The 25,578-nt window shown below is 34.2% G+C and overlaps 2 protein-coding genes across 4 annotated transcripts in view; both read right to left on the minus strand.

Annotated features, from left to right (window-relative positions):
- LOC115243439 (monocarboxylate transporter 4-like) overlaps nt 1-13,932 on the minus strand; it is a 63,354-nt gene extending 49,422 nt beyond the window's left edge. Inside the window, exon 1 of one of the 2 annotated variants that reach the window (XM_029820449.1) lies at nt 13,378-13,932. The gene's annotated coding sequence lies outside the window, so the exon portion shown is untranslated. Of the gene's footprint in view, nt 1-13,083; nt 13,342-13,377 lie in introns of those variants that run through there. The other variant, XM_029820450.1, reaches the window with a different exon arrangement.
- A 4,202-nt stretch (nt 13,933-18,134) lies between these two features.
- The window catches only part of LOC115243498 (cytochrome b5 reductase 4), an 11,878-nt gene continuing 4,434 nt past the window's right edge, over nt 18,135-25,578 (minus strand). The window contains exons 1-11 of one of the 2 annotated variants that reach the window (XM_029820567.1): nt 24,518-24,994; nt 22,766-22,901; nt 22,085-22,255; nt 21,703-21,803; nt 21,438-21,603; nt 20,732-20,988; nt 20,406-20,628; nt 20,002-20,296; nt 19,698-19,784; nt 19,356-19,514; nt 18,135-19,117 (exon numbers count right to left, since the gene is read on the minus strand). In XM_029820567.1, the coding sequence (XP_029676427.1) occupies nt 19,063-19,117; nt 19,356-19,514; nt 19,698-19,784; nt 20,002-20,296; nt 20,406-20,628; nt 20,732-20,988; nt 21,438-21,603; nt 21,703-21,803; nt 22,085-22,255; nt 22,766-22,850 (1,599 nt within the window). In that variant the 5' untranslated portion in view covers nt 22,851-22,901; nt 24,518-24,994 and the 3' untranslated portion in view covers nt 18,135-19,062. Of the gene's footprint in view, nt 19,118-19,355; nt 19,515-19,697; nt 19,785-20,001; nt 20,297-20,405; nt 20,629-20,731; nt 20,989-21,437; nt 21,604-21,702; nt 21,804-22,084; nt 22,256-22,765; nt 22,902-24,517; nt 24,995-25,212; nt 25,550-25,578 lie in introns of those variants that run through there. The other variant, XM_029820566.1, reaches the window with a different exon arrangement.

A 25,578-nucleotide genomic window follows, 5' to 3' on the forward strand; every position in this document is an offset into this window, starting at 1 on the left:
GTATGTGTATGTATGCTGGCGCGAGAAAGTATTTCTTGTTTGTGCGGGAGTCGTTCTACTGAAGTATAAAAGCCGCTCTTTCCCGCCGCTGTTCCCTTTTCGCCGTTTTCAATCCCCTTTTTACATTGTTCCGCTCGATGAGATTCGATCGCGCTCGTGAACAAGAACTCGACCGTGATACCCGTGCCATTACGTTGCACTTGCATGCGACGACACGCCGGGAAATTGGTTGTTGCGATTCCAGTTTGACCCGAACGCCCCGTGCTTCCGCGTAGGAAAACATCGTTCGCAGGACGATACATATCTGTGTGCGTGTGTGTGTGTTATCAGTTTTAATATGATATTATAGTGTACCCGCAATATGCGCGATGTAAAACACACGATAAATATTTAATTTTCCTTCGCATGCTGCTAGGAAAGTAACATCATTACGAATATCATCTGCCTCCTAAAAGAAAAAAATTTCTTAAAATTAATTAAAATTATTCTATATCACAGATATCTATCTTTTTACGTTAGCACGATTGCATACAAAGAGAATCACTTTTTTTAGAGAACCATTTTGATGTTTGAAAGATAACTCTAGAAAATTTATATAGGTTTTTATAAAAGAACGATTACTTTTTCGAAATATTAAGCAGCGTAATGTCTTTTTACAAAGTAAACAACAAATGCTTCTTCTGTGTAACGTGGAACCGTTTCCTCTGTGTACTGCGAAGTAATGTCACCGCCAAGTTTTTACCCTCAAACAAAAAGTAACGTTTCATATTTATACATATTTACTGTGACATTTACCGCTAGGGATTTGAAATATGAAAGGAAAAATTACTTTAATCTTTTGTTATATAGCCCGCTTTGTTACATTCCCTTTTTATACGTGGACATTAATTGCCGAAAATTTTTTTTTTTATTTTTTTTTTTCACAGGTTAATATCCGAGAAAATCGCTCGTGGCTCGATTAAATTAATGAAGCTTCCGCATAAAATATAGAAAGAGTAAATCGGTGTGCAGAGAGTCACGAGCCAAAATATTCACCATGATATCTGGTAATCGGCAAATTTGAAAATAATCACGCTGGTTTTTCAACGAGACACAAGGTATTAAACAACACACGACAGATTTGTCCGACAACATGTATGCGAAATTACGCGTACTGTTGCGACGAGATCGCGTTTGTTTTATCTCGCAGCGCAACATTTACCGCCACCAGTTCCCTGCAAAAAAAAAGCCCCGCTCCGCGATTTGGGAAACAAATACGCCAGAAATATTTATCAAAATGCAGGACAATTTAAATTCGTCGGAGCGGGAGAAGGGGGCGGGAGGGCGAGTAACGCGGCGTTTTGTGGATTTTGTTGTGTGGAAAAACATTTGAACCGTTAGAAAACTTGGTGAGCGGTCGCTCGGTGATTGTTTGAATAATGCAACTGTATCACGTATCTTGCGGAACGCGATTTTATGAAATCTAGGCGAAGCCAATCAATTCCGGTTTCGCAAATGAATGAATGAATGAATGAATGAAAGGGAGAATGCCCGGGTGCGAATTACAATGATCCAATAAAGCTCAAGCGCTAATCCTGAAGAATTAATCTTCCTCTCCATAAGCCGCGATTGATTAACATTTTCAAATATCACGAAGTTGCAAAAATAAACTGCGCATCTTCTAAACAAGAAGATATTAAATAATTTTTACGGGCTCTTTTCACCTCGGAACTTTCTGAAAAAGATGAAATATTCTGATCGAAAAGAAATTCGAAATTACAAAGTTTCAAACGTTAAATATTCCATGTATAACTATAAGTCTTTAACGGTTTACATCAATATTAAAATAAATAGTATATATATTCTTAGCTAACTTTTACCAAAGTCATTATCTTAACAACACTTTTATTAAATTGTAAAGAGAGAATATTCGATGTCAAAAAGTTTGAGCGCACGATTTAAATTAGATTTTTGTTAAAACGATATCCATCGCAACTTTGCGAATTATCTTTGCAAACGTTACGCCAGTCACGCTTGTATTTTCCGTCCTGCATCGCCCTGTATATTACGTTCTGCATAACGTCGAGACGATGCGACGTCGCTCCGGTTGCCAATATCCTGAAAATTCGATAATTCGCTTCCATTTTCGGTGATTCCCGCGCCAACGGTATATGTATGTGTGCGCTCGTACGTGTGTGTGTGTGCACGTTCGCACAGAGCTGACGTTTGCATGTGAACCGAGATACCACCGAGACTTAACCACAGGTTACAAGCCTTAATCGTTCCACGCTGCAAAGCGCCTGTCCCGTCTCATTAATGAAATGTACGGCCGAATTCGGCAACCGCGAACGCGAATAACTCTTTGATACGACGATTTGCCCACAGCTTCAATATACGTTCCATATTATAACGATTGAATTTTCCTTAATTCGTCTCAAGCAAGACGATGAGCTAATAACGGAAAATATATAACGAGACGTTTCATAATTAATGTCAAATTTTTTTTTTCAACAAGTTAATAGTTGATTCTTTCTTAGAAATTTTTTTATCCGATATTCATGCCATTAACACAGTTAAACAATTTAAATTTTAGAGTAAAAATATACAGATATATAAATTAATTAATGTAAAATTTTATTTTGGTAATGATTTGAGATGCAAGTGTTAAATATATAATTGTGAGAAAATAATTTTGAAAACAAATAATTAAAATGCTCGTATCGGAACACAATAATAGAACGAATAGTCGGAAAAGCGTTATGTATGTCTTGACGGTGAAAAATACACTGTACGCAGTAATATGTTCTCATTTTTATTTCAGCGGGCGAGGCATTTTCACACGTTTTAATACTTTTCGACACCGCGTGTATGCGCATTCGTGCGAGAGATTCATGTGTATATAACTACCCGCGAACAAGTTTAGATTTATATGAACCCAGGGAACAATGGCTCCCATTTCCACCCTCAATATTGTCACCGGAAAAATTCCGGTAATATACCTGCGCGCCGGTCGACATCGCGTATCTCCGGCGTTTCCTCCAGCCGGTCCATTAACGAGTGTTTCCGGTGTGACACTACCCCAAAATACTGACACGTCGATATCTCGGAAACGACCACACACCCTGACAGGAGCAGTCGTTAACTAATAATTTATTGATACTAGCTATTCGGCTTGCAAATATTTACGCTAAATTAATAACGTTTTAGACAAGAGAATAAACAAGCTTTTAATGTTTATCTTTGTTCTGCAAAATAAATATCAATTTGTATTAAATCAAATTTACGACATACATATAAAGTACACTAATAATAATTGATGTATCTATCAGCAATAATAAATTAGATCAATAGGTATTATAAATTTTAAGCTTGAACAATAATTCTCCAATACCGAAACCGACTACATTATTTTAGACATTGATTTGTAAACACATACATTGTACATATTTGTTATAATAAAATATAATTCACACTGAATGTAGGTGTGGTCATAAATCAATAAGCAGAATAATGTAATATTAAATTTCAATACTAAAATTATTAATCAAGTCAATAATTCTCTCTCACGACGATCCGAAAAAAAGGGCTGATTCTGTTCTTACTGATCCCAAATGTTATTGGAAAGGAAAAATCATTCTAAAGGGAGCCTGAAATATTGTTTCCTAATAGTCTCCATCTTTGTCCTTTTCTAGATCGCTATCCTTCTTCGTGGCGTGCGTTATAAGACGATTATTTGCGCGGACGATGTGACACCCGTCTCATCTAACTAAAATCGATTGCAATGGCTCGCAGTGCATCGTTTCATTAACCCGATATCAGGAGTCAGGTCGACGATGAATAAAAAGGATCGGCTAGTGAAAACCCCGACGTCGTCTCGCGCTCGGCGCGCGCGCGCTCGTAATGGTAATTTATGGCAGTAACTAATTGCTCTTACACACTCCCCACCTCTCCCCATGAACATCTTCCCCGAGACGATATTTCAATGGCTAAGTTCCTAGTTTGCCACGAGCTAGGCGCGTTTTTCCCGTGTACGAGATGCGGACCCGCCCGCTCTTTTCCCCGGCCGACAAGAAGCCGACCTTTCTCCGTCACCGCCGGCCAGAAATGAATCACCAGAGCGCCGGCGGTGACGGAAATTTATTCGGTGGTGCACGCAGTGGAGCGTCAGTCGAATGGCGGAGACACGGATCCTCCTGCATGATGATAGCATGATCGAGTTTATACATTCGCGAGATGTGAGTTATAAATTAAACTTGGTGAAACAATTTCGAAAAATCGTCGAAAAATTTCAGCTTAATAATAAACTGCAATTCGACGGAATCAAATTTATATTTTTATATAATAAGATTCTTTTTGAGTCATCCGGTATGATTCGAGATTAAAATCTTTTTTCAACTTTCGTCTCAGGATTATTTATAGATAATGGAAAATAATGTTCGATCTTAGGCTCAATTGTGGAAAAAATTACGGCTAATTAATTTTCGATAAGAAAAATTATCACTGTATATCCCTTGTGCGTGAAGCACAGATATATTTCTCTGGTTACTTTGATATACGACAGTGGTATATATGATGAGAAGCGAAACCGCAAACCGGCTCGGTCGCATATATCATTCAAATATGACATTGCTCGTAAATGTGTTGATCTTGCCTAACCGCGTTCATGAAGTTTAATGATTACATTTCCATTTGATCTTTTATGATTGATACAAGAGGGACTTTACAAATAATTCGTTTAATAGTAAATAAACTGATGATAGATGTAGCGAGAATTATGTCGCTCATAAGCTTAAAAGATTTAAACGCACTAAGATTGCCCTTCTCTCGTGATATGCATATTACAATGGCACCATTTATGATCATAATCTAGTAGACAAAGCGGTTCATACGCGGCAGCTACAACGTGCTAAGGCCTTGCCATTTGTATTTATTAACAAAGTGCCTGCGAACTTAATGTATGCCGCGAGTACCATTTATATGAATTTATTCAGCATATATGGTGGCGTATGTTACTCAAAGAGTATAGCTTTTCCTTTTATAAAAGTTAATCTTTTCATCGCTTAAAAAGAAATTAATGACAAATTGGCAAGCGAGCTGTAAAAGACATTCATTGAGTACGCCAAATGCGCAAAAATGCTTTCATCGAATCTTACGCTTGGCATTCGCGCAAGAAAGGAGAGTCACAACGGCTAATAATTCATCGTATTCATTGCCATTCTATCGGTTGGCACGGTTCCCGTAAATGAACAGAGGCAAAAATATGCTGCGTCCCAATGCCGCCTGTGAAACACGCGATAGAATAGAAATTCATTTGTTTTTCCGTATTCGATGAAGTCCACGTTTCAAGCCGAGCGCTTGCTTTGTATCATACATACATACACAAAGATTAAAGGGTTGCTTGATGTGACGAGATATATTTCCGCTTTTGTGTAACGGTGATTGCAATTTCCAGAAATGTATTTATCTGCTAGATTAATTTTTGGTATATGTATAAATAGTAGTTACATTTAATTAAAAAAAAAAAAATTTTTTTTTTTCAATTATAAAAATATGTTAAAAATGGAAAAGAAATTAACGTGGCAGATAATTATTATTAATCTATATTCCGAAAAAAAAAGAATCACAATTTTCGCACAAAGCTCCTTGTTAGCAAAATATTCAATATTAAAAATAAAAGAGACATAATAAAAATAATAACGTTTCGTGTTTTAATTTAATCAATAAAAGAGTCTTTTCTCTCTCCACAAAGCATTGTATATATAAAATATATGACGTTAATATGAAATATTATGTTACGTTTGAACTGAATTTTATATTGAAAACTTGGGTAAACGTGCAGTCAGAATATAGGCCAATGTGAAATAATTTATCGCGTCTTTTAAAATAGCGAAATTTTCATTGTCGCGAACTGCGTCCCTGACGAAGCAGGGATATTGACGCGATTAATAAGAGAAGTCGTTTAACTAAAATAACACTCGACTTAGAATTGAAGATGCACGGAATCCAATAAGACGTGCAAAATTCAAACATTTCGCTATTTTCGAGCAAAAGTCCGAAATGGGTTTTATGCTGTTTCCTTTTTGTCTTTTTATATAATATGGAAAATGTGTTTTTTTTTTTTTTTAACTTTCTTGCACAGTTATTATCGCGCACAGTATACATTTATAATGCGTACCCAATTGCATGCAACATTAATATGCCGACTGTTCTTATTAAAATTTTCAAAAATGCAGAAGTGTTTATACAATTCGCATTTTTATAATTAAGGAAAGAATGTTTTCCCTTTGCGTCGTTTTAACGAAATGAGTAAAATCTAAAAATATTTAGCATCAATTATATATATTATTTTGTATTGATTACATCTCATTATCACATACATTTAATGTGTGCGTTAAATATTGTTTTCTGCTACATTATAGGAGCAAGATATTACATAGATATTATATAGAGGAGAAATAGCACACATAGTATATACATGGTATGCACGAGGTCTTCAGCTCGTATTCCTATCCTGAATTTAATAGCGAACACGGTTACGTGGTATTCTGCCGAATGTAAACGAAGGTTTATAGAATCGGGCAACCATATTTGGCGTTAAATATGCAAAGGAAACACAGACATACACAGAGATTATGTATTTCATCGGCCTAAATGTGCTGTTCCTCGTGAAAATGGTAACGGGTTTAGGGGAAAATTTTGGCCAGAAAGTGTTTGTTTATTTATAGCACGATAGCAGAGCGCGGAGAAGGTGCATTGTTTAAGCACAGTCGATTAAGCACAGTCCGTCGTCGGATTATCCCTTAATGAATCGATTCGGTGAACCGCAAGACTCTGCCGCGGGTTTACAGTATTTATTGAGCGAACCAACGATATATTGCAACCATAAAATTGGTACATTCATGGAAATCAATGCGCGAAGATTGTTTCGATGTGAGAATAAGATGTTCTCGTGTTAATTATCTCAATGGTCTTATTTGTTTTTTGTTTATGAAATCCTCTCGTAATTAGCGTAATGAACGTATCCCCCTGTTACATGATGAAATTAATACCATTCACGACCGAGAATATAATTTTTTTTTTTTTTAATAAGCAGCTATTATGTTTTGAAACGCGAGAGAATCGAAAATCATCTTCCTGCAACAATAACAGATTTCCTGTCTAGTTGATTCAATTCCGCGTATTCATTATTTTACCTTTGATTATGTTCACGGAGTTGGTTACTCGAATATAAAACTCGGTCAACCATTTAACAGTCGCGCGTGTGACACGAGAAAAATTACAGATAATAAAATATACGAGCCATAAAGCGCGCCGTCGGAAATTCTTGCGGACGATGTTACACGCGCGCATTTATCAGTGAGATATGTAACATAACGAAATCAGTAATTAAAATCGGTAATTTGTAGGGCGTATTTTTGAAAAAAGAGATGTTGCTCCCCTTTATGTTTTTGGAAAGTTAAAAAAAAAGGGTTTCTCTCTTTCTCGAGTATAATTATACGGGGTACACTTTCGTAGTATGCGCATTTTATTCGGTCGACATACTAATTATATTGTATCATACTGTTGTGCAGGTAATAATTTTAATGTAATTTCATAGTAGGCCCTTTTCTCCCCGCCTTTATCTCTCTTTCATCTCGATCTCTGAAAGATTAATAACGAAGATATTATCGTTTTTATTATAGCCTGATAATATAACGGTGTAAACTCTGTCGTTTCACGTTATGCTAATATTTTATGGAACGGTAAGTATATTGCCACCACGTAAAAATCATATAATATCTATAATATCCAATATAAATATACATATAGCCGAACACGTGTGTATTTCTTTCTGATATATTTCAATTATAAATAATATTTCAATATATAAATAATATTTTAATAATAAATAATATTTTTTTACGCACACACACACATATGCTTGTATTTGAATAAATTTTTTTTATATTTTGAGAGAGAGACAATATTGTTTTTTAAACATGTCTTTGTATTTAAGATAACTCAAAACAATTGATTAGCTTTTGTAAGTTAAAAGGCAATAAATTCTTATTTTACAATATAACAAATTGCGATAATAGTAATAAATAACATAGTACTATTTTTTAAACATTATATTATAAAATAAAAAAATTCATATTGCATCTCTTTTAACTTATAAACAATAATCGAATTACATCTTATCACGATTTCTTAAAAATATTCTATATTTTTGTTTGAGATATGTTTATAACAATATTGATTTTATTCTTAAATATCAAAAATATTTTTTAATATTAGACAATTTATATGTTGCCAATATAAAACTAGTAGCCTTAAATCCGAAAGGAAAAAGAAATAGAGATTCTGAGCGTATGCGGATGCAAGACGGATAAATCTACTAATCCCGGCTCTGTGTAATATAACCGCGATAAATTTATTTTATCGGTCAAAACATGTATTATCAGTATTTGTAATCGAATACACACGTGTTTGCAGAAAACCCGCTACAAATCACATACATGAGACATCCACGAGAAAACGATTCTCCACCGTTCCTGATAGATAAATATAACAGCCAAATACTCCGAGGGTGAAATCGTACAAAATCTGAGTTTTCTCTTACAATATCGAGAAATTTATTTTTATAAAGATAATAATAGAAGATTTACTTTGTAAATAAATTTGTTTCACAGATTAACTGGCCTTAGTATTTGGTTAAAAATAAGCCGAGAGAGAGAGAGAGAGAGAAAGAAAGCAAAAAAAGTTTCATCTTTCGAATTGATTAAAGTTAATTTTTTTTCAGAAAGATGAGAATTTTTAAGGAAAATGCATCTCGTATGACTACATATTTATCGCGTTTTATAGAATTTAAATTGGAATTTAAATTGAATCGTTTATCATTATTTAACACAAATTTAAATTAGTGTTTCAATTAAAATTGATAAAAAATTTTAATAAAATCTCCAATTTTGTTTCATATAAAATATTCAAAGTCAAGTCCAATTAGATTGAAATGCATAATACGGATTTTCAAATGAAACGTTTCAATATCACGTTGATTGAGTGATTTCGCGAACGGTAGGCAGGCTGAACGGGTTAAGGTTACGTTTAACCATGAACTATGAATTATGTTTGTCAGACAGCGAGGAAGGAATTTCGCTATCAGCCCGGTGAAATATGCGCATGGAGATGGAGATTGTGTTCACTAATTCATGCGGCAGTAACCGTCGCTCCATATTTTGCATTCCATGAAAATGTATTTGTCTGTTTGGGCACATCTACTCGCGGCGCGGGTGCTTTGAGGCATTTTCCCATACACGCGCTCGCGACAGAGTACGCAATGTAAGCACGCAACCGTACGCTTTGTACGCGTAGAGTAGGTAGGTACACTTAGGTGAGGTTTCGCCTACGCCGGCATTTGTGTGAAGCTTTTCAACTAGTTCTCCATATACCTACATCACCTACCTATGCGATCAAACGTCGTCGCGCTTTATCGAGCTCTCGCCAATCCGTACGTGCAAATTGATTATGCACACAAATCGCCGCGATAAACGCGCCAGACATTTTCTGAGAAGAGAATTCCCGCCGCGATACGTTACGGTTGTTACGATCCCTCATCGCCTCTTCCCTTTTTTGCCTTTTGCACGAGATACGAGCGTTACGTTGATCCATTGCTTGGCTGGAGGGAAAAAAGATCGAGCGCGCACGAAAGCAATTACTACGTACATGTATCGGAACAATCTCAATGTTTTTGAGAGAAATTCAACACACGTGTTTTTGAGAGAAAGCTGTACAAGAAATCTATTCGAAAATTGTGGTCCATAATACGTGTATCTCTCGACAATGTATATTTAAATAATATTTCAATATATAAATAATATTTTAATAATAAATAATATTTTTTTACGCACACACACACATATGCTTGTATTTGAATAAATTTTTTTTATATTTTGAGAGAGAGACAATATTGTTTTTTAAACATGTCTTTGTATTTAAGATAACTCAAAACAATTGATTAGCTTTTGTAAGTTAAAAGGCAATAAATTCTTATTTTACAATATAACAAATTGCGATAATAGTAATAAATAACATAGTACTATTTTTTAAACATTATATTATAAAATAAAAAAATTCATATTGCATCTCTTTTAATTTATAAACAATAATCGAATTACATCTTATCACGATTTCTTAAAAATATTCTATATTTTTGTTTGAGATATGTTTATAACAATATTGATTTTATTCTTAAATATCAAAAATATTTTTTAATATTAGACAATTTATATGTTGCCAATATAAAACTAGTAGCCTTAAATCCGAAAGGAAAAAGAAATAGAGATTCTGAGCGTATGCGGATGCAAGACGGATAAATCTACTAATCCCGGCTCTGTGTAATATAACCGCGATAAATTTATTTTATCGGTCAAAACATGTATTATCAGTATTTGTAATCGAATACACACGTGTTTGCAGAAAACCCGCTACAAATCACATACATGAGACATCCACGAGAAAACGATTCTCCACCGTTCCTGATAGATAAATATAACAGCCAAATACTCCGAGGGTGAAATCGTACAAAATCTGAGTTTTCTCTTACAATATCGAGAAATTTATTTTTATAAAGATAATAATAGAAGATTTACTTTGTAAATAAATTTGTTTCACAGATTAACTGGCCTTAGTATTTGGTTAAAAATAAGCCGAGAGAGAGAGAGAGAGAGAGAAAGAAAGCAAAAAAAGTTTCATCTTTCGAATTGATTAAAGTTAATTTTTTTTCAGAAAGATGAGAATTTTTAAGGAAAATGCATCTCGTATGACTACATATTTATCGCGTTTTATAGAATTTAAATTGGAATTTAAATTGAATCGTTTATCATTATTTAACACAAATTTAAATTAGTGTTTCAATTAAAATTGATAAAAAATTTTAATAAAATCTCCAATTTTGTTTCATATAAAATATTCAAAGTCAAGTCCAATTAGATTGAAATGCATAATACGGATTTTCAAATGAAACGTTTCAATATCACGTTGATTGAGTGATTTCGCGAACGGTAGGCAGGCTGAACGGGTTAAGGTTACGTTTAACCATGAACTATGAATTATGTTTGTCAGACAGCGAGGAAGGAATTTCGCTATCAGCCCGGTGAAATATGCGCATGGAGATGGAGATTGTGTTCACTAATTCATGCGGCAGTAACCGTCGCTCCATATTTTGCATTCCATGAAAATGTATTTGTCTGTTTGGGCACATCTACTCGCGGCGCGGGTGCTTTGAGGCATTTTCCCATACACGCGCTCGCGACAGAGTACGCAATGTAAGCACGCAACCGTACGCTTTGTACGCGTAGAGTAGGTAGGTACACTTAGGTGAGGTTTCGCCTACGCCGGCATTTGTGTGAAGCTTTTCAACTAGTTCTCCATATACCTACATCACCTACCTATGCGATCAAACGTCGTCGCGCTTTATCGAGCTCTCGCCAATCCGTACGTGCAAATTGATTATGCACACAAATCGCCGCGATAAACGCGCCAGACATTTTCTGAGAAGAGAATTCCCGCCGCGATACGTTACGGTTGTTACGATCCCTCATCGCCTCTTCCCTTTTTTGCCTTTTGCACGAGATACGAGCGTTACGTTGATCCATTGCTTGGCTGGAGGGAAAAAAGATCGAGCGCGCACGAAAGCAATTACTACGTACATGTATCGGAACAATCTCAATGTTTTTGAGAGAAATTCAACACACGTGTTTTTGAGAGAAAGCTGTACAAGAAATCTATTCGAAAATTGTGGTCCATAATACGTGTATCTCTCGACAATGTATATTTATTAAAACAATATTTTGATATATCGTATAAATAATCCTGAACCATAAAACTTGATATTAACTGTCGAATGTCTGACAAAAGTATTGATTTGTGAGGTAACTTTGCGCTGTAATACCGTAAGTTATGAATTGGCGAATGGCTATAATAATATATCTATCCTTCGCACACATCACTAATTAATAAATTATAATAAAAAAAATATAAAAATAGAATAAATGCTTTAAAAATGTAAGTAAATATAATTGTTTAATAAAGGTTAATTAAAAAGTGGAAAAATTTCTTTTTCTCTATCTCAAAGAGTTTTTTCTAAAAATAATGAAAAGAAAATGAAATTGTGCCATTATTAAAATAAGTGTCCTTCGTATATTAATTATTTTATATTGGAATACGAGCTCAGCGCGAGACACATGTTTGCTTTAAAGGACACACAATGTGATGAATCGACATTTTATGAGTCAATATTAGCTAGTATTTTCGTGAAAAAAGAAACGCTTTCCACGAAAATAATTGGTCTCACGCAAATCTCAATTAAAATTTCACAAATTGGGCACATCAATGAGAAAGCCGTCAAATATTTACACTCGCTAATCGCAAAGCTGAGCGTGAATCGTAAACACGATTGCCTCATACTCTGTTCTGGACAAATGACATTGATTATAACGTTGATAAGATTGACGTAAAAAAGAATGATACAAATATTCCGTGATACAATTTTCTTGCTACGAAATAATCAATTATAGAAAAGCGTGAAATTATTACGATTAATAATTATCTCGCTTGTGCTATAAATAAAAAAAACAATCAATATATGTGTTAATTGCAAGTCACAATTAAATAAAATTGCTCTGACAAAATTGTTCAAGACAGCGAGACAGCATTTTCATTTCATAAAAATGTTATTATCACGAGACGATGCTGTCGCGATAATGATACGAGAGAAAGAAAATACTTTTTGACATTTTCTCTCTTTCCGTATATATCGCGTATAATCCGTTATACACTATATCGGTTTTCAATGCTATTATTATTATCGAGCAATTTAAATTTCCGTGTACTACCGGGAAAGTATCCCGATATCATGTAAAATTTTAAGAATACGACAAGATAAAAATATCATATAATATATACAATCCAGTAATAATAATCTTGCGCGTATTAAACTCAAGTGCAATCAACACGAGCGTATTGAACATAATATTATATATGTACGTATTGTATGTATACATACATACAAATATTAATTAGATTGCGGCATCGGGATCAAAAACAGCTATATTCAATTCTTACCTTAATGTAAACTCGCATTAACGGTCAGCGCGCGCATTTACGGTTTTCTCAAACTTGATAATTTCGACTGCCTAACTAGACGCCGAATCGTAACAAAAAACGGCATTTGTTAGGCAAATTGCCGCGGGAGAATCTCTCTCTCTCTCTCGTTCGAGATCCATCTTCCTGTTGCACGCAAATCAACACACTTCATGGCAATCGAACGAAAAAAAAAAAAAAAAACACGAGAGACAAACTTTCGCGCGCACGATTTTTTTCCTCCGGTATAACGCGCGTAGAAAATAATACTCTTACCTCCATCGAGAAGATCCTCCCCTCGTATCCGCGATGATCCGCGCGTACTCGGCCCGTCGAATTTCCAACGCCCTCGAGCTGTCGCGGGAAGGGCAGAGCGAGAGGTAGAAAAATAGTGGCTGCACTGGGACGACCTTGACTCCGGAATTACTTCTCACGACGAGCTTACGCGGCCGCGTTTTTCCGCGCGGAACGGCCGCGTCCCGAATGCTGCGAATGCGCGCGTTTACGAGACGCGCGCCATCCGTTCGCGATATGTACGCGCCCGCATCACGCCGTCTAAATATCCGGAGGATGCGATAACGATGACGATTGCGACGACACGACACAGGTGGTTGGCGCGCGGGATCTTTTGACCTTGCTTGTACTCGAGAGAAAAAGAAAAAGACAGAGAGAGAGAGAGAGAGAGAGAGAGAGAGAGAGAGAGCGCGAGAACGGAGGCTAGAGTTGAGGCCGCGGGAAAAAATTGCGCGGCAGAAGCGCCTCTCGTGTCACGGCTATTTCCCGCTACTACCACTGACGTAACGATTAGCTATATCGACTGGCCGGGGCGAGAGCCGTCGCGCGACTGAAACACCTCTCTCTGTACTCACTCGCAGCATCCCTGTTCTGCCTGCCCCCGCGGTACATCCGCACCCTCTGCCGTCCCCCGGCGCGAGACTCTCTTTCAGCCTCTCTTTCCACCCCTCTGTTCGTGCGGTGGCACCTCTTCCTCCTCTTCCCCACCATCGCCGCATCCTCTTTCCATTGCTCCGCATCCTTCCACTTCCATATCCTCTTTCGCGCGTGTCATGTTCTGCAATTTTAGTGTGTATATGTAGATTGGCTATAATTTTCTCTCTCTCTCTCTCTCTCTCTTCCTCTTAGCACTTAAAAAATTTAAAGTATTCTAGCATTATTGAGAAATAGGATATTCCTTTTTTTAATATTCATCGTTTCGATGGCATCTCGATAATGATTGATTATGTTATGTACTTGTGACATTATCTAGGTTTGACATTTAGTATCGAATATAAAATATATCGCATTCAAAATACCGTTATATCATAAGAATATCTAAAAATATTATCTTGATATGAACTTTAGTTTTTTTTTTTTTTTTTTTAATTTTACATTTTATATGAGGCACATAATACATTATATACATATTGATATTGTGTCATTAATTCATTACTGCGAAAAATCTTTTTTTGTTATTTCAAATTATAATGTATCACGACACGAAGTACGGCATCGATTTTAGGTACCGATATTATCATTGATTAAACAATTATTTAAATATCGATAGCATTTATCTCAAAGTTGAAACATGATGCACACACACACATAATCTACAAATCTACATCATACGTATATCTTCCCATCTATTAAATTATAAAGAGAATATAGTTATGTAAAGGCGGGAAAATTGGATTTGGAGGAGGAATTGGAGCAAGTTTGAAAACTCGCGTCTCAAAGGAAGTACGATTATTAGGTATAACACTAACTATTCCCCAGCGGGTATGGGAGTTAAACCGAATAGCACACCAACAGTAGGAATTAGTTCACAACCCGACTTAACAATTTCGCTATCCCTTTCTATAAACTATGACTCTGCCTATGATATAGACGAAGAAGGAAAATTGAATTAGGGATTATCGACGTTAGTTCAAGCGGTCCTTGTAAGTTGAGTGTAAGTCTGTGTGTGTGTGTGTAAAAGAGAGAGAGAGATAGAGAGAGAGAGTTAGGAGACTTTTTAATTTAAAATAGGATTCATCTATTCCGCAATTCCATTCACCCCGCGTGCCATCCCTCTTTCTATCTGTTTAATAATGACTAAATTACTTTATCAATTTATGCAAAACTATTTTTCTTCTAAATTGGAATTTGAAAATAAACCTTGTCCAAGTTTTATATTCACGAGCAGGATTTTTTCGGAATAATGATAAAATTTAACGCTCACTTTTATTGTAATCGTTCCCGATTCTTCCTTCCGCTATCTCCAGTGCATTATAAAATTTAGTTTCCATATTAACGAACCAAATTATAATCCATTAAAGTAGCACGAGTAGCTTTTACGAAACGATACTTTTCATTCGACTCTTTTTCTTGGTAAAAACTCAGAGAAACGCAAGTGCACTTTCTTGCGCTCTCACTCCACAGTGTCAATCCAGCTGCCGATTTATATTCTGCGATACGATAAATTCATGCTTCTCACGGAGATCTGTCTGCAAATAGCAATTTCGATACCGATATCGTATACGAAAGGTGAAGATGACATCATCCTTGTAGAAAAAGACCTGAAAGTGTAGACCAGGTACTTTATTCGTCATGTATATGTATATATATATATATATTTCGCGTAGTATAATTCTTCATAAATTCCTTTCTTTTTTTCTTTTTGTGCAGAGAACTGAGTTAAACAGAGCACGTTAATTGCATAATGCATTTATCTACTTTGTCAATTTTTCTCAATACCTTTTTTTAGTAGTTTTCTTATTTTATCGAGTCTACTGATAAAACTGTTGCACACTCAAGCAGCTACCAAACTTCTTGTATCTTGCTATATGTGACTAACATTCTTTCATCGGCAAAGTATTTACGTAACCACGCTCGTAATACAAAACAACTTTTTTCGCCCCATGTGTACTTACTTACATGTATGCAATTCTATCTCGATCGTGTCAAAAGAGCGGACGCGCGATCAGTTCTGCAGAGTAATGCCATTCTTTTTCTTGCAACGCGATGCGTTATTTGATCATCGTGTATAACGCATTTCGTGTTTCGATCTATAATATGTAAGTAGATACCAATATATTTCTACAAATATCACATTCTATTCTATTATATTTTTTGTAATTAAAAATCTGTAATTACTTTTTTTGGCATAATCGACTAATTAGAAAAAATAAATTCTAATTAAAAAGTATATACATATTTGTTGATACATAGTTGTTGACTTGCTTTTACTTCGTTTTTAGAAAATTATTTAGAAAAGACTTCTTATAATACACACATATATCAATTTAAAAAAAATTAATTTGATTTAATTACATTCTGGTGGATATGGGTCTAAAGGAGATTTGTGTTACCTATGCTTTAAATTTTTCGGGGAAATCACGAACTAAATATCGCTGTTTGCACTTTATCTTCGCCACAGGAGCGCGTGCTTCGCACAGTACATGCCGGCATTGTGTCGGCGAACTATTTTAATGGTAGACAGGCGCGAGAGAAGAAGTAAAGTCCTTCCCGCTGTATAGGTGTATAGAATTTTAATTTTCAATATCGGTCTGCGACCTCGCGGTATCGGTTTTCAAATACACCGCACGCTCCTAAGAACGGGGCTTTATCGCGGACACGCTCTTAGAGGAGGCATTTTTTCTCTCGTCAGCTGACTCCCGGGAGAGTTAGCGTATCATTACACGACGAAGAGAGCGTTTTCGTAATGCGACGTGTCCCACTTTGTCAGAAAAAAGTTTCAATGATTTCACGTATAAATCGAAATGTATCATTAAATTCTCATAAATCGCCGATTTCACCCGTGACGAAATAGCGTAACGAGCGAACGGTCACGTATTCAGGTCATTAAGTATTGAAACGGCTGCGATCTTGCTTAAAATGCTCCCGAGCTTTTTGCGCAATTTGCCGCATGCTATGTGACTATTCGAGGAGAGGCGGAAAAAGGATATACACGGGAAGGGGGTGGCACGATCGAGCGATTTAGATCCAACAGGCGCCGCGCCGCCTGTGTGACATAATTTTCTTCGCCGTCGCCGACATCGAAAGACATTCATCTTGCTGTCCGCCTGTGTGATGTAGTTACGTCATATCTCGCGGGGAAGAACTTGCCGCGATCAATAGGCACTTCTGTATATACGGCGCCGGAAAATTAAGCCGGCCTCGACAAAGTTTTGCATTATGGAAAGTTCTCTTATCGGTCGAGCGGTCGGCGGGGCCCCTTTTGTGTAAACCGCTCGTTGGTGATGAGTGACGGTGGGGATGGCGGGGGCGTTATTACGCTCTCTCGCTTCTTCTTCGTCTTCTTCTGGGTTGCCTAGATAAATATCCCGGTGTGCATTATTGGGGGTGGCGGAGCATCTCGGGGAGATTGAAGGTGAAAATTTACATCTTCACTATATCCACGCGATGCACTCTCGAGATACTCCTTGCAGTTTTTCAACTTAAGAAATTTAGCAGAGGCAAGAGCCGAATATATTCCCTCGATTTTTGTAGCTCTCTCCAATGTAGACGAAGAATATGTAGAAGGCGAGAAAGGAAAATAAGAGAATTTTAGTCCTCGTGTGTCACAAAGTTTTTCGACTGTACAGAGATAAAGGCATTATGTCAAGAGCAAAACACGAAGGCGCGCATTACATCTGCAAATGAAATAAAAAAATGATATCAAAGGGCAAATTAAATTTCAAAAAAGTAAAATTATTATTTAATGAGTAATAATTGGTACTAGTTTATTTGCATTTTTAATTATCAAATTACATAATATTGAGTTATAATTTTGCAGATTTAATTAAAATTAATCACAAAGAAAAACTTTTTCTTTTAAGATATAGCTTACAAAAATAATGGCGTGTTCATATTTTATGAAAACACGAGCGATTTTGCAGCGATCATTCAGTATGCATTTATTCTCAATTAATATTAATATCTCAATTAATTAGCATATATACTTATATATACATACATATATAAATGCACAGCATTTTTACATATCATCTTTTTTCAAAGAATATATAATTATTTAATCTTAATTATATATATATATATATATATTTACATAAATAAAACACCAACGATACGTATTAACAATAAATAATACGTATTAATAAAATCACTCATCTTATGTAAAAGAGAAATATACAAAATTCTATAATTATAATCGAAGAATAAATTCCGCATAAAATTACTCTCATTGCATTTTTATCCGCTTATTTAATTGTGCATTATATAATGGGCATTTAAAAACCCTCATAGAAAAGATATGCATGTAACATGTATGGTTGTAGTTCAACCGTTAATATAAAATTAAAATTAGTACCTTTGCTGTTATGTGCTAATTAGCATGAAAAAACCTCATCATACCGTCATCAGTCATACCAGAACAAAATAACAACCATGTCATAGTATGTATCAATATTCAACACATATTTTTGAATTGCGTTTCTATATGCAAAAAATAAGATATATTTCAGGAAAACTGAATTAAAAGTGTCAAAAATTATCATTTGATTTCTTGGCAAATATTCATTTTAATAAGGATAATCTTTTTAACGAAACATTTTCTCTGCAACAGATACAAAACAATGATTTCAAAAATCATAATAAAATTATATAAAAGAGATCTTTTACCTAAATTGCATAACAATTTATCTCTATTTCCTGATTGCAATACAATTGCAAAATTACATAAAGGTAAATCTACTTTACAGACAGTGTGTATATTACAATCTTTCATAGCTAATAATGTACCGTTATGGGCGGAGACGGGAGTAAAAGTGCTTAGAAATCTTCATTATTTCAGAAAAATACACATTGGTTATAGACACATTACAGTCCACATGGCTATCACCAGAACATCTGTACTAACATTTGACTAAATGTGATTCAACAGGTACAGGAGTATCTCTTTTTATTAGGCCTCTAGAAAGAAAGAAAACACATATTCGGCACATATACTTTCAATGCAGACGATTATTCGTCGAATTCATATGTTTGATGAGGCTTCCAACCAAGTCTCTCAATACACCTAAAACACATGATGATATAATAATATATTAATCAATATGATATATTAATAAAGGAAATCAATTGGCAAAGCGTTGAAAATAAGAATTGATATTCATCAGTAATTAAGAATAGTCATATATATTTAAAAATTATACTTTTTTATAATAAAAATTGATATTTACTTATGAAAATTTAATAAGAATAATAATAAAAAATAATTTTCTTTATAAGTTTAATAAATAAAAATTTCCATATACTTTTTTGCAGATAGCATAAATCCTTTTGGTCCACATGTAAATACACATCCCTCCGATGAACACTCGCCAACCAATTCCTTCAATAATTCATCTGATACAGTACCGCATCTACCTTCCCACTTATCTCCTGCTTGTGAAAGGATGTGCGTAACTTTAAATCTAATAAAAAAATACCAAATATAATGGAAATTGCATAAAGTTTGATAAAAAATTTCTTTTTTATTTTTATAGAAATAATTCAGCATAGTTACACAAGGCAATGTGTCTACAAATAGATATAGAGTTTCTTTCTATTAAAATTTGAAGCATACACCCACAATTTCATTCTGTGTGCATACTTACTTCTTCTCTGCAGACACTTTGTCAAGTTGTGCCACATAAAACATATTGTCTTCGTCCTTATTGAAGTTTAGAAGATTGATTAATGTTCTGGAAAAGTGTTAGATTAATTAGGGATAAACATACAGAAACGAATATTATATTATTATTAATTGGATTTGTCTATACTGTTGTTGATATGATTAATATCATGTTTTTTACTATATTTTGTTGTTATTTTATATTATTTTAGAAATCTAAGAATGAGAGAAATTAACATTCACAAGCAAAGTTTCAGATAATCAAGAATCTATCTACTTATACTTACACGCTGCGTCTTGCTAATGCTCGCTGAATTATTCCTAACATTACAGTTAAACCCGTTCCACCTGCTAGCATATGAATGACAGAATACCGATCGAAAGATTCGGTTACAAAGGCACCTAAACCATTGCTCATTGTAAGAATTTGGCCAGGTTGTAATTTAGTGATGGACGGACTGAGTGCACCATTTGGATATCGCTTTATCATTAAGCAAATACAATCTGGCTTGTAATTTGGCGCCATATCTTCAGGATGAAGGCACGGTGGGACAGGCGTATATGACCTTGATACTTCCATTCCTATAACAAACATAGCAGAATATATCAATATATTTTTGATAATATTTTCATAAGTATATATAAATATGAAACGTCGAAGGAGCAAATATCTATATTATTATATACTTACCCATTACATTCATTTTAACTTCTATGTGTCTACCAATGGGAATTAGTTCTAGAAAATCCGTCGCACGCAAGACTAAAAAATTAACTAGTTTGCAAAGAGGTGTATTACTGAGTACTTTGTACTCTCTGTACGTGCGTTTGTTCGTGATTGATTCTCGCAATAACGTATGGTTTCCCTGAGATTTCCAAATATCTTTAATCTTTTTTGTGAACGTAAAATCTACCTGCAACATTTAAGTCACAAATTTATTTAATTTATCGCTTTAAAGATAAATATGTAACTTGTTTTTATATATTTTATATTAATCTATTTAAAATATAATTTACCTGCATTATATCGAAATCCCTTTTACACATTGGCGGCCATTCCACATCTGCAATTAATTCAAGCTCATCGATAATAATGAGCTTTTCGAAAATAAGCTTGAAAATGAGCTTTGAATCACTTAATCTTTGCAATTGATAATATACTCCAGGATAGTCGCGTATAGTTTGATAAAAGAGTGTGATGGAGTTAGATGTTTGCCGCCAATCCATATTTACATTAAATGAATCTATAGAGTTTTCTTCAGCTGTCTTTTGTGCTAAAACAATGAAATATTTTTCTATAATAATTGTCTTACAATTTATTTAATGAATAATTGTATAAAACTCGATATATTTCATTAATTCTATCTATCGCTTTATTTACAATGTATTGTAGTTATAAATCATTAATTGAATATACAAATATGATAGTATAAATCCAATAGAGAGGCATTTAAATAAAAGCATCTTAATACTTAATATATATAAATCAAACAATTAAAATTTGTAAAAATTGATTGTACTTTGAAGAATAATATAATTTCAATGTTTATCGATCTTTATAGAAAAAGAGAGTCACTCGATTAATTCTGAACAATTGTACGCACAAACATATACAAAGACAATAAATGTAATAACCCAATACGATCTACCGATTCAGCAATGCTTCTCTAAATATAGATGACCCAGAATATGACACGATGCAACAGCTACAATAGATACTCACCAGTGGAACTTTTGCTTAGATCTAACGTCACGGACGAACGGTTGTTCACACTCGAAACCGACTTTTCCGTTATGGAAGAAGTGCTCGACGTGGAAGAAGCGCCGCGGCTTAATCTGCCAACGACACATTTTTGTAGAATGCTCTGATAATTCACCCAAGCGTGAACCTGGAATTAACGATCTACGGGTACATAAAAATAATTACCACTTAGCGAGATGATACAGCAATACAATAAAATGATACGATTGCGATTGAAGGATCTTACGTTTTCGAATAACTTCGTAGCGTCCTTCCCAACGCCTCTCATCAATTCATCGACTCCTCCCGGATGGAAATCCATATAACGCGTAACATTGAATACCACTCCTGCAAATGAAATCAAATGTTAAAACCCGAAAATTCAATGTTTAAGTTACTTCGAATTTTGAGCAACGTTGAAATCGTCGGTTTATGTGTACATAAGTTAATAAGTGGCAAAAATTTTATTATGGTCAAATAGATTTTAATTATCATGTAAGTAATTACATAACTTAATGTTACAATTTTTTTTTATATGTATAACGTATTAAACATGTTTACAGATAGTTGATGATGACAAAGAGATTCTTCTCCTAATAAGATATCATCAAGTACAAAAATAAACAAACCACGTATCGCGATCCAAGCGTCAGTTTGCTTATTATGATTAGCAAGCTCAGATAATGTTACAACCCGTGGTACACCACCGACTCCGGTTAAATCAACTCCCGAGTTACCCAAACGGATCCAATCCATCAGACTATGCCCCGGTGCTAAGGCTGTCTTATTTCGTGGGTTTCCTGTAAAAAAAATAATAAAAGTCAAAATTTAGCATTCATTACATTTGCTCTAAATTACACATTAGATACGCGATAAACTTGTTTAAGAATTCACATATAAGTGAAATAGTATCACGCATATTCTTACATCCCAAATTTCAAACTTTTTGTACCTGTAATCCATTTAATTTTTATATCTAATTTACAATTAAATATCACAATTAAAATTAACACATAAATTAAATTAAAATTACACTTTTATTACTTCAATTTTATCTTGTAAATTTTTAGTTTAAATTGAGACTTTTTTAACTGATAATTTATAAACATTATCACTTTGCTTTATCGTATTTTTAATGTTTCAAAAATTGTTCTATCCTCTTTTTTACACACGCAACACAAATTATCCATTTACTACAGAAATTAGTGCTTGAGAGCATAGAGGCGCCATTTACCCACGATGAGCACTTGCACGTACACATAAACGTGATCGCGAAAATAGATTAATTGGTAATTACACTAATTACTAACCATCTTGAATTTGCAGACCAAGACTCTGCGGAGAGCCATCGCCATCCGCGGCGGAAACCAAAGAAGCGCCGCAGCATCGTGGCATTTTTTCATGGGAACGATAAAAATCGCGGAGACACGATCATTTTCATAATTACTTTGTAAAAAAAAAAGAAGAAAGTGAAAGCCACAAAAAATTCTCAGATTATTTCATTTTTTTAAATGTTGTCTTGATACCACTCGAAAATTAAATTTTCTCGACGCATACGAAATAAAACAGAAAAGATAAACAGAGTTTCTGTCTTTGAAAAAAACGATAAAAGAAATGTATTATTAATTATTAGTATCGAACGTTAGAGATGTAATAATGTCACAGGTAAATATCGAGGTCATATGTGCACATCAATAAAAGCTATGAATAAATAAATAAATAAATAAATTATAATTCAATAATATGTATATACGTAATGAACTAATATTTGTTATTTAACATACATATAATTTTGATCCATTTCAGATCTTAAATAGATAAATATATAAATAAATAGGTAACAAATAAATAATATTTATTTATATATATATTTGTTAAGAAAAAACAATTCAAAAAAATTGATTAGAGGATATTCTTTTGAAATTGATTTTTCCTTAACGAAAATGTCGAGAGAAATCATCATTTTTTGCAGTTTCCAATTTTTTCCATCATATATATACCTTTGTAATGATATTAAAATTCTATGAAAGTAAACTTCATCTATAAAATTAACTGTGTAGTTTTAACTTTTTAACTCTATTAAAAGTATAGTATAGTTTGCGAAAAGCCCTTCCTTTTCAATCGTTTATAATTCGAAAACTATTGATATCTCGATTGGGGCTACTATATAACAATTAAAACCAATTAACTAATTAAAGTACATGTAATTACGAACGTTTAGTTAATTCATGAGGCGGAAATATCATGTGAATTTAACTTCAAACAGACCTCTCACGAGTTCGCAAATATCGTTCGCCACATCATCGATCGCAAATTTTTAATCCAATATCAATAATATTCCGATAATTCGCTACCTGTCTGATATCCGATACCTCTTTTTTTTCTTTAATTGTCAATTCAAGATAATATAATGCTCTGTGCTCTTAAAACTTTGTTTTTTAATTTTTATTATTATATTATATGCCTTTTCCCTATTTTTCTAAATATATTCCATATTTTTATCTTTCTTTTTTTTTTTAACACAATATATTCTTTGATAAATTTATAGTATGAGTTTTTCATTTGTAAAAATGTATATATGTGTGTATGTGTGTGTATGTTTGTGTGTATGACATAATGTTAAAGAAATTTATTGTACATTATAAAATTTTATTTCTTTTTTTAGTAAATTTTAAATAAAATGTATAACTTTTCCATTTCAAATTATAATTAATATCAAGCACATCCGTACATCCTAAAAAATCAAATAATTAAAGAGATGTTTTAAATACTTCAAAGAAATATATATACTCGATTGTTATAAAATCTGATTTGATGAAACTTTTAATGGAAAAATAAACTTGAAGTGAACGTCCTATGCTATTTCAATAATGCTACTGGAATTAAATAGTTTCGACTTTCGACTAAATGCAGTTATAGCAGAAAATGGTTTCGACCGCTTGTGTGTTTTAGGTCACAATCGATCCAACCTACTAATAATAAAGATACGAGAAGGACCAATTATTATGCATCGTTACGAGATGATGCGCGCGTCTAACGGTTTCTCACTTAATACGGTATACCCAAAAAGGGGTGTCTTAACGTCATCTACATTAGCGAGAGAAGCAACGCGCGACGATTAACTGCGATGATTCTGAAAACGGGAGATGAAAATCCACGAATGCGAATCGAGCGACGAGAAACGAGATCTCGGTGATCTCGTGATGAAGGACCGGAGGGTACTGCGCTGAAACACGCGGCCGAATATAACCCTGAGACAGGTAGATCAATATAGTAGCGATGGACGACGCTCAGCTCAACACGCAGGATCTCTTTCCAGTCTCGGAGCGCGCTTTTCCGTGTACCAAGATCAACGGCAGGGAAGTCAATAACACGGAAGACTTGATCCAATTCCGATTCAATAATAGAATACACGTATTGTTTGAATAAAACAATAAGACTCATATGTTCTTATGGACGGCCGCATATAAATCGTGAAACAAATAAAAAAAATGGATAAAAACAAGATGTTCTCTCTCCTTCGTTTATAGATTTTTTCGCATCAAAATGCACGAGATATAAAATTTTAAGAATTTTATTCTTTGCGAAAACATAAGAAAGTGTTACAATGAAAAACATTTTATGTTCTCTTTTACGTTTTTTCATACACTTCTATAAAGAATTTTCTATAAAATGAGAAAAGAATACGACCTACTATTTCTCCCATTCTAATTGACTGGAAGAATCAATATTTATAAAAAAGATCGGACGTTCTTACCGGTAGCAGATCCAGACGAGGGCATTGTTTCAGTTTTTGCTTGCACTCGCTCGGGTCTAATGACTCCAGTAGGTAATATCAAAGTGTTTTTGGCCAATAGACTGGTAGGTGAAGACGTTTTCACGTCCACTTTCTTCATTTTTTCTTGAATATCACCGGTATCACAATTCTGACATTTGCCTTTTCCATCCTGTTCTCTCAGTTGACTCCCCGAAGAAACGTTCTTTCTCGTCGATTCCATCAGTTTCCTTTTGAATACAAGAAGTCCAGAAAAATCAAAGAGTTATGCTTCGTCAGATATATCCCAATAAAGACTCATGGTTTAGCTCGTAGAAATCTGCCACATAAAAATAATATATATATATA

Source organism: Formica exsecta, unplaced genomic scaffold, assembly GCF_003651465.1.
Source record: "Formica exsecta isolate Colony F162 unplaced genomic scaffold, ASM365146v1 scaffold72, whole genome shotgun sequence".
Lineage (NCBI taxonomy): Eukaryota > Metazoa > Arthropoda > Insecta > Hymenoptera > Formicidae > Formica > Formica exsecta.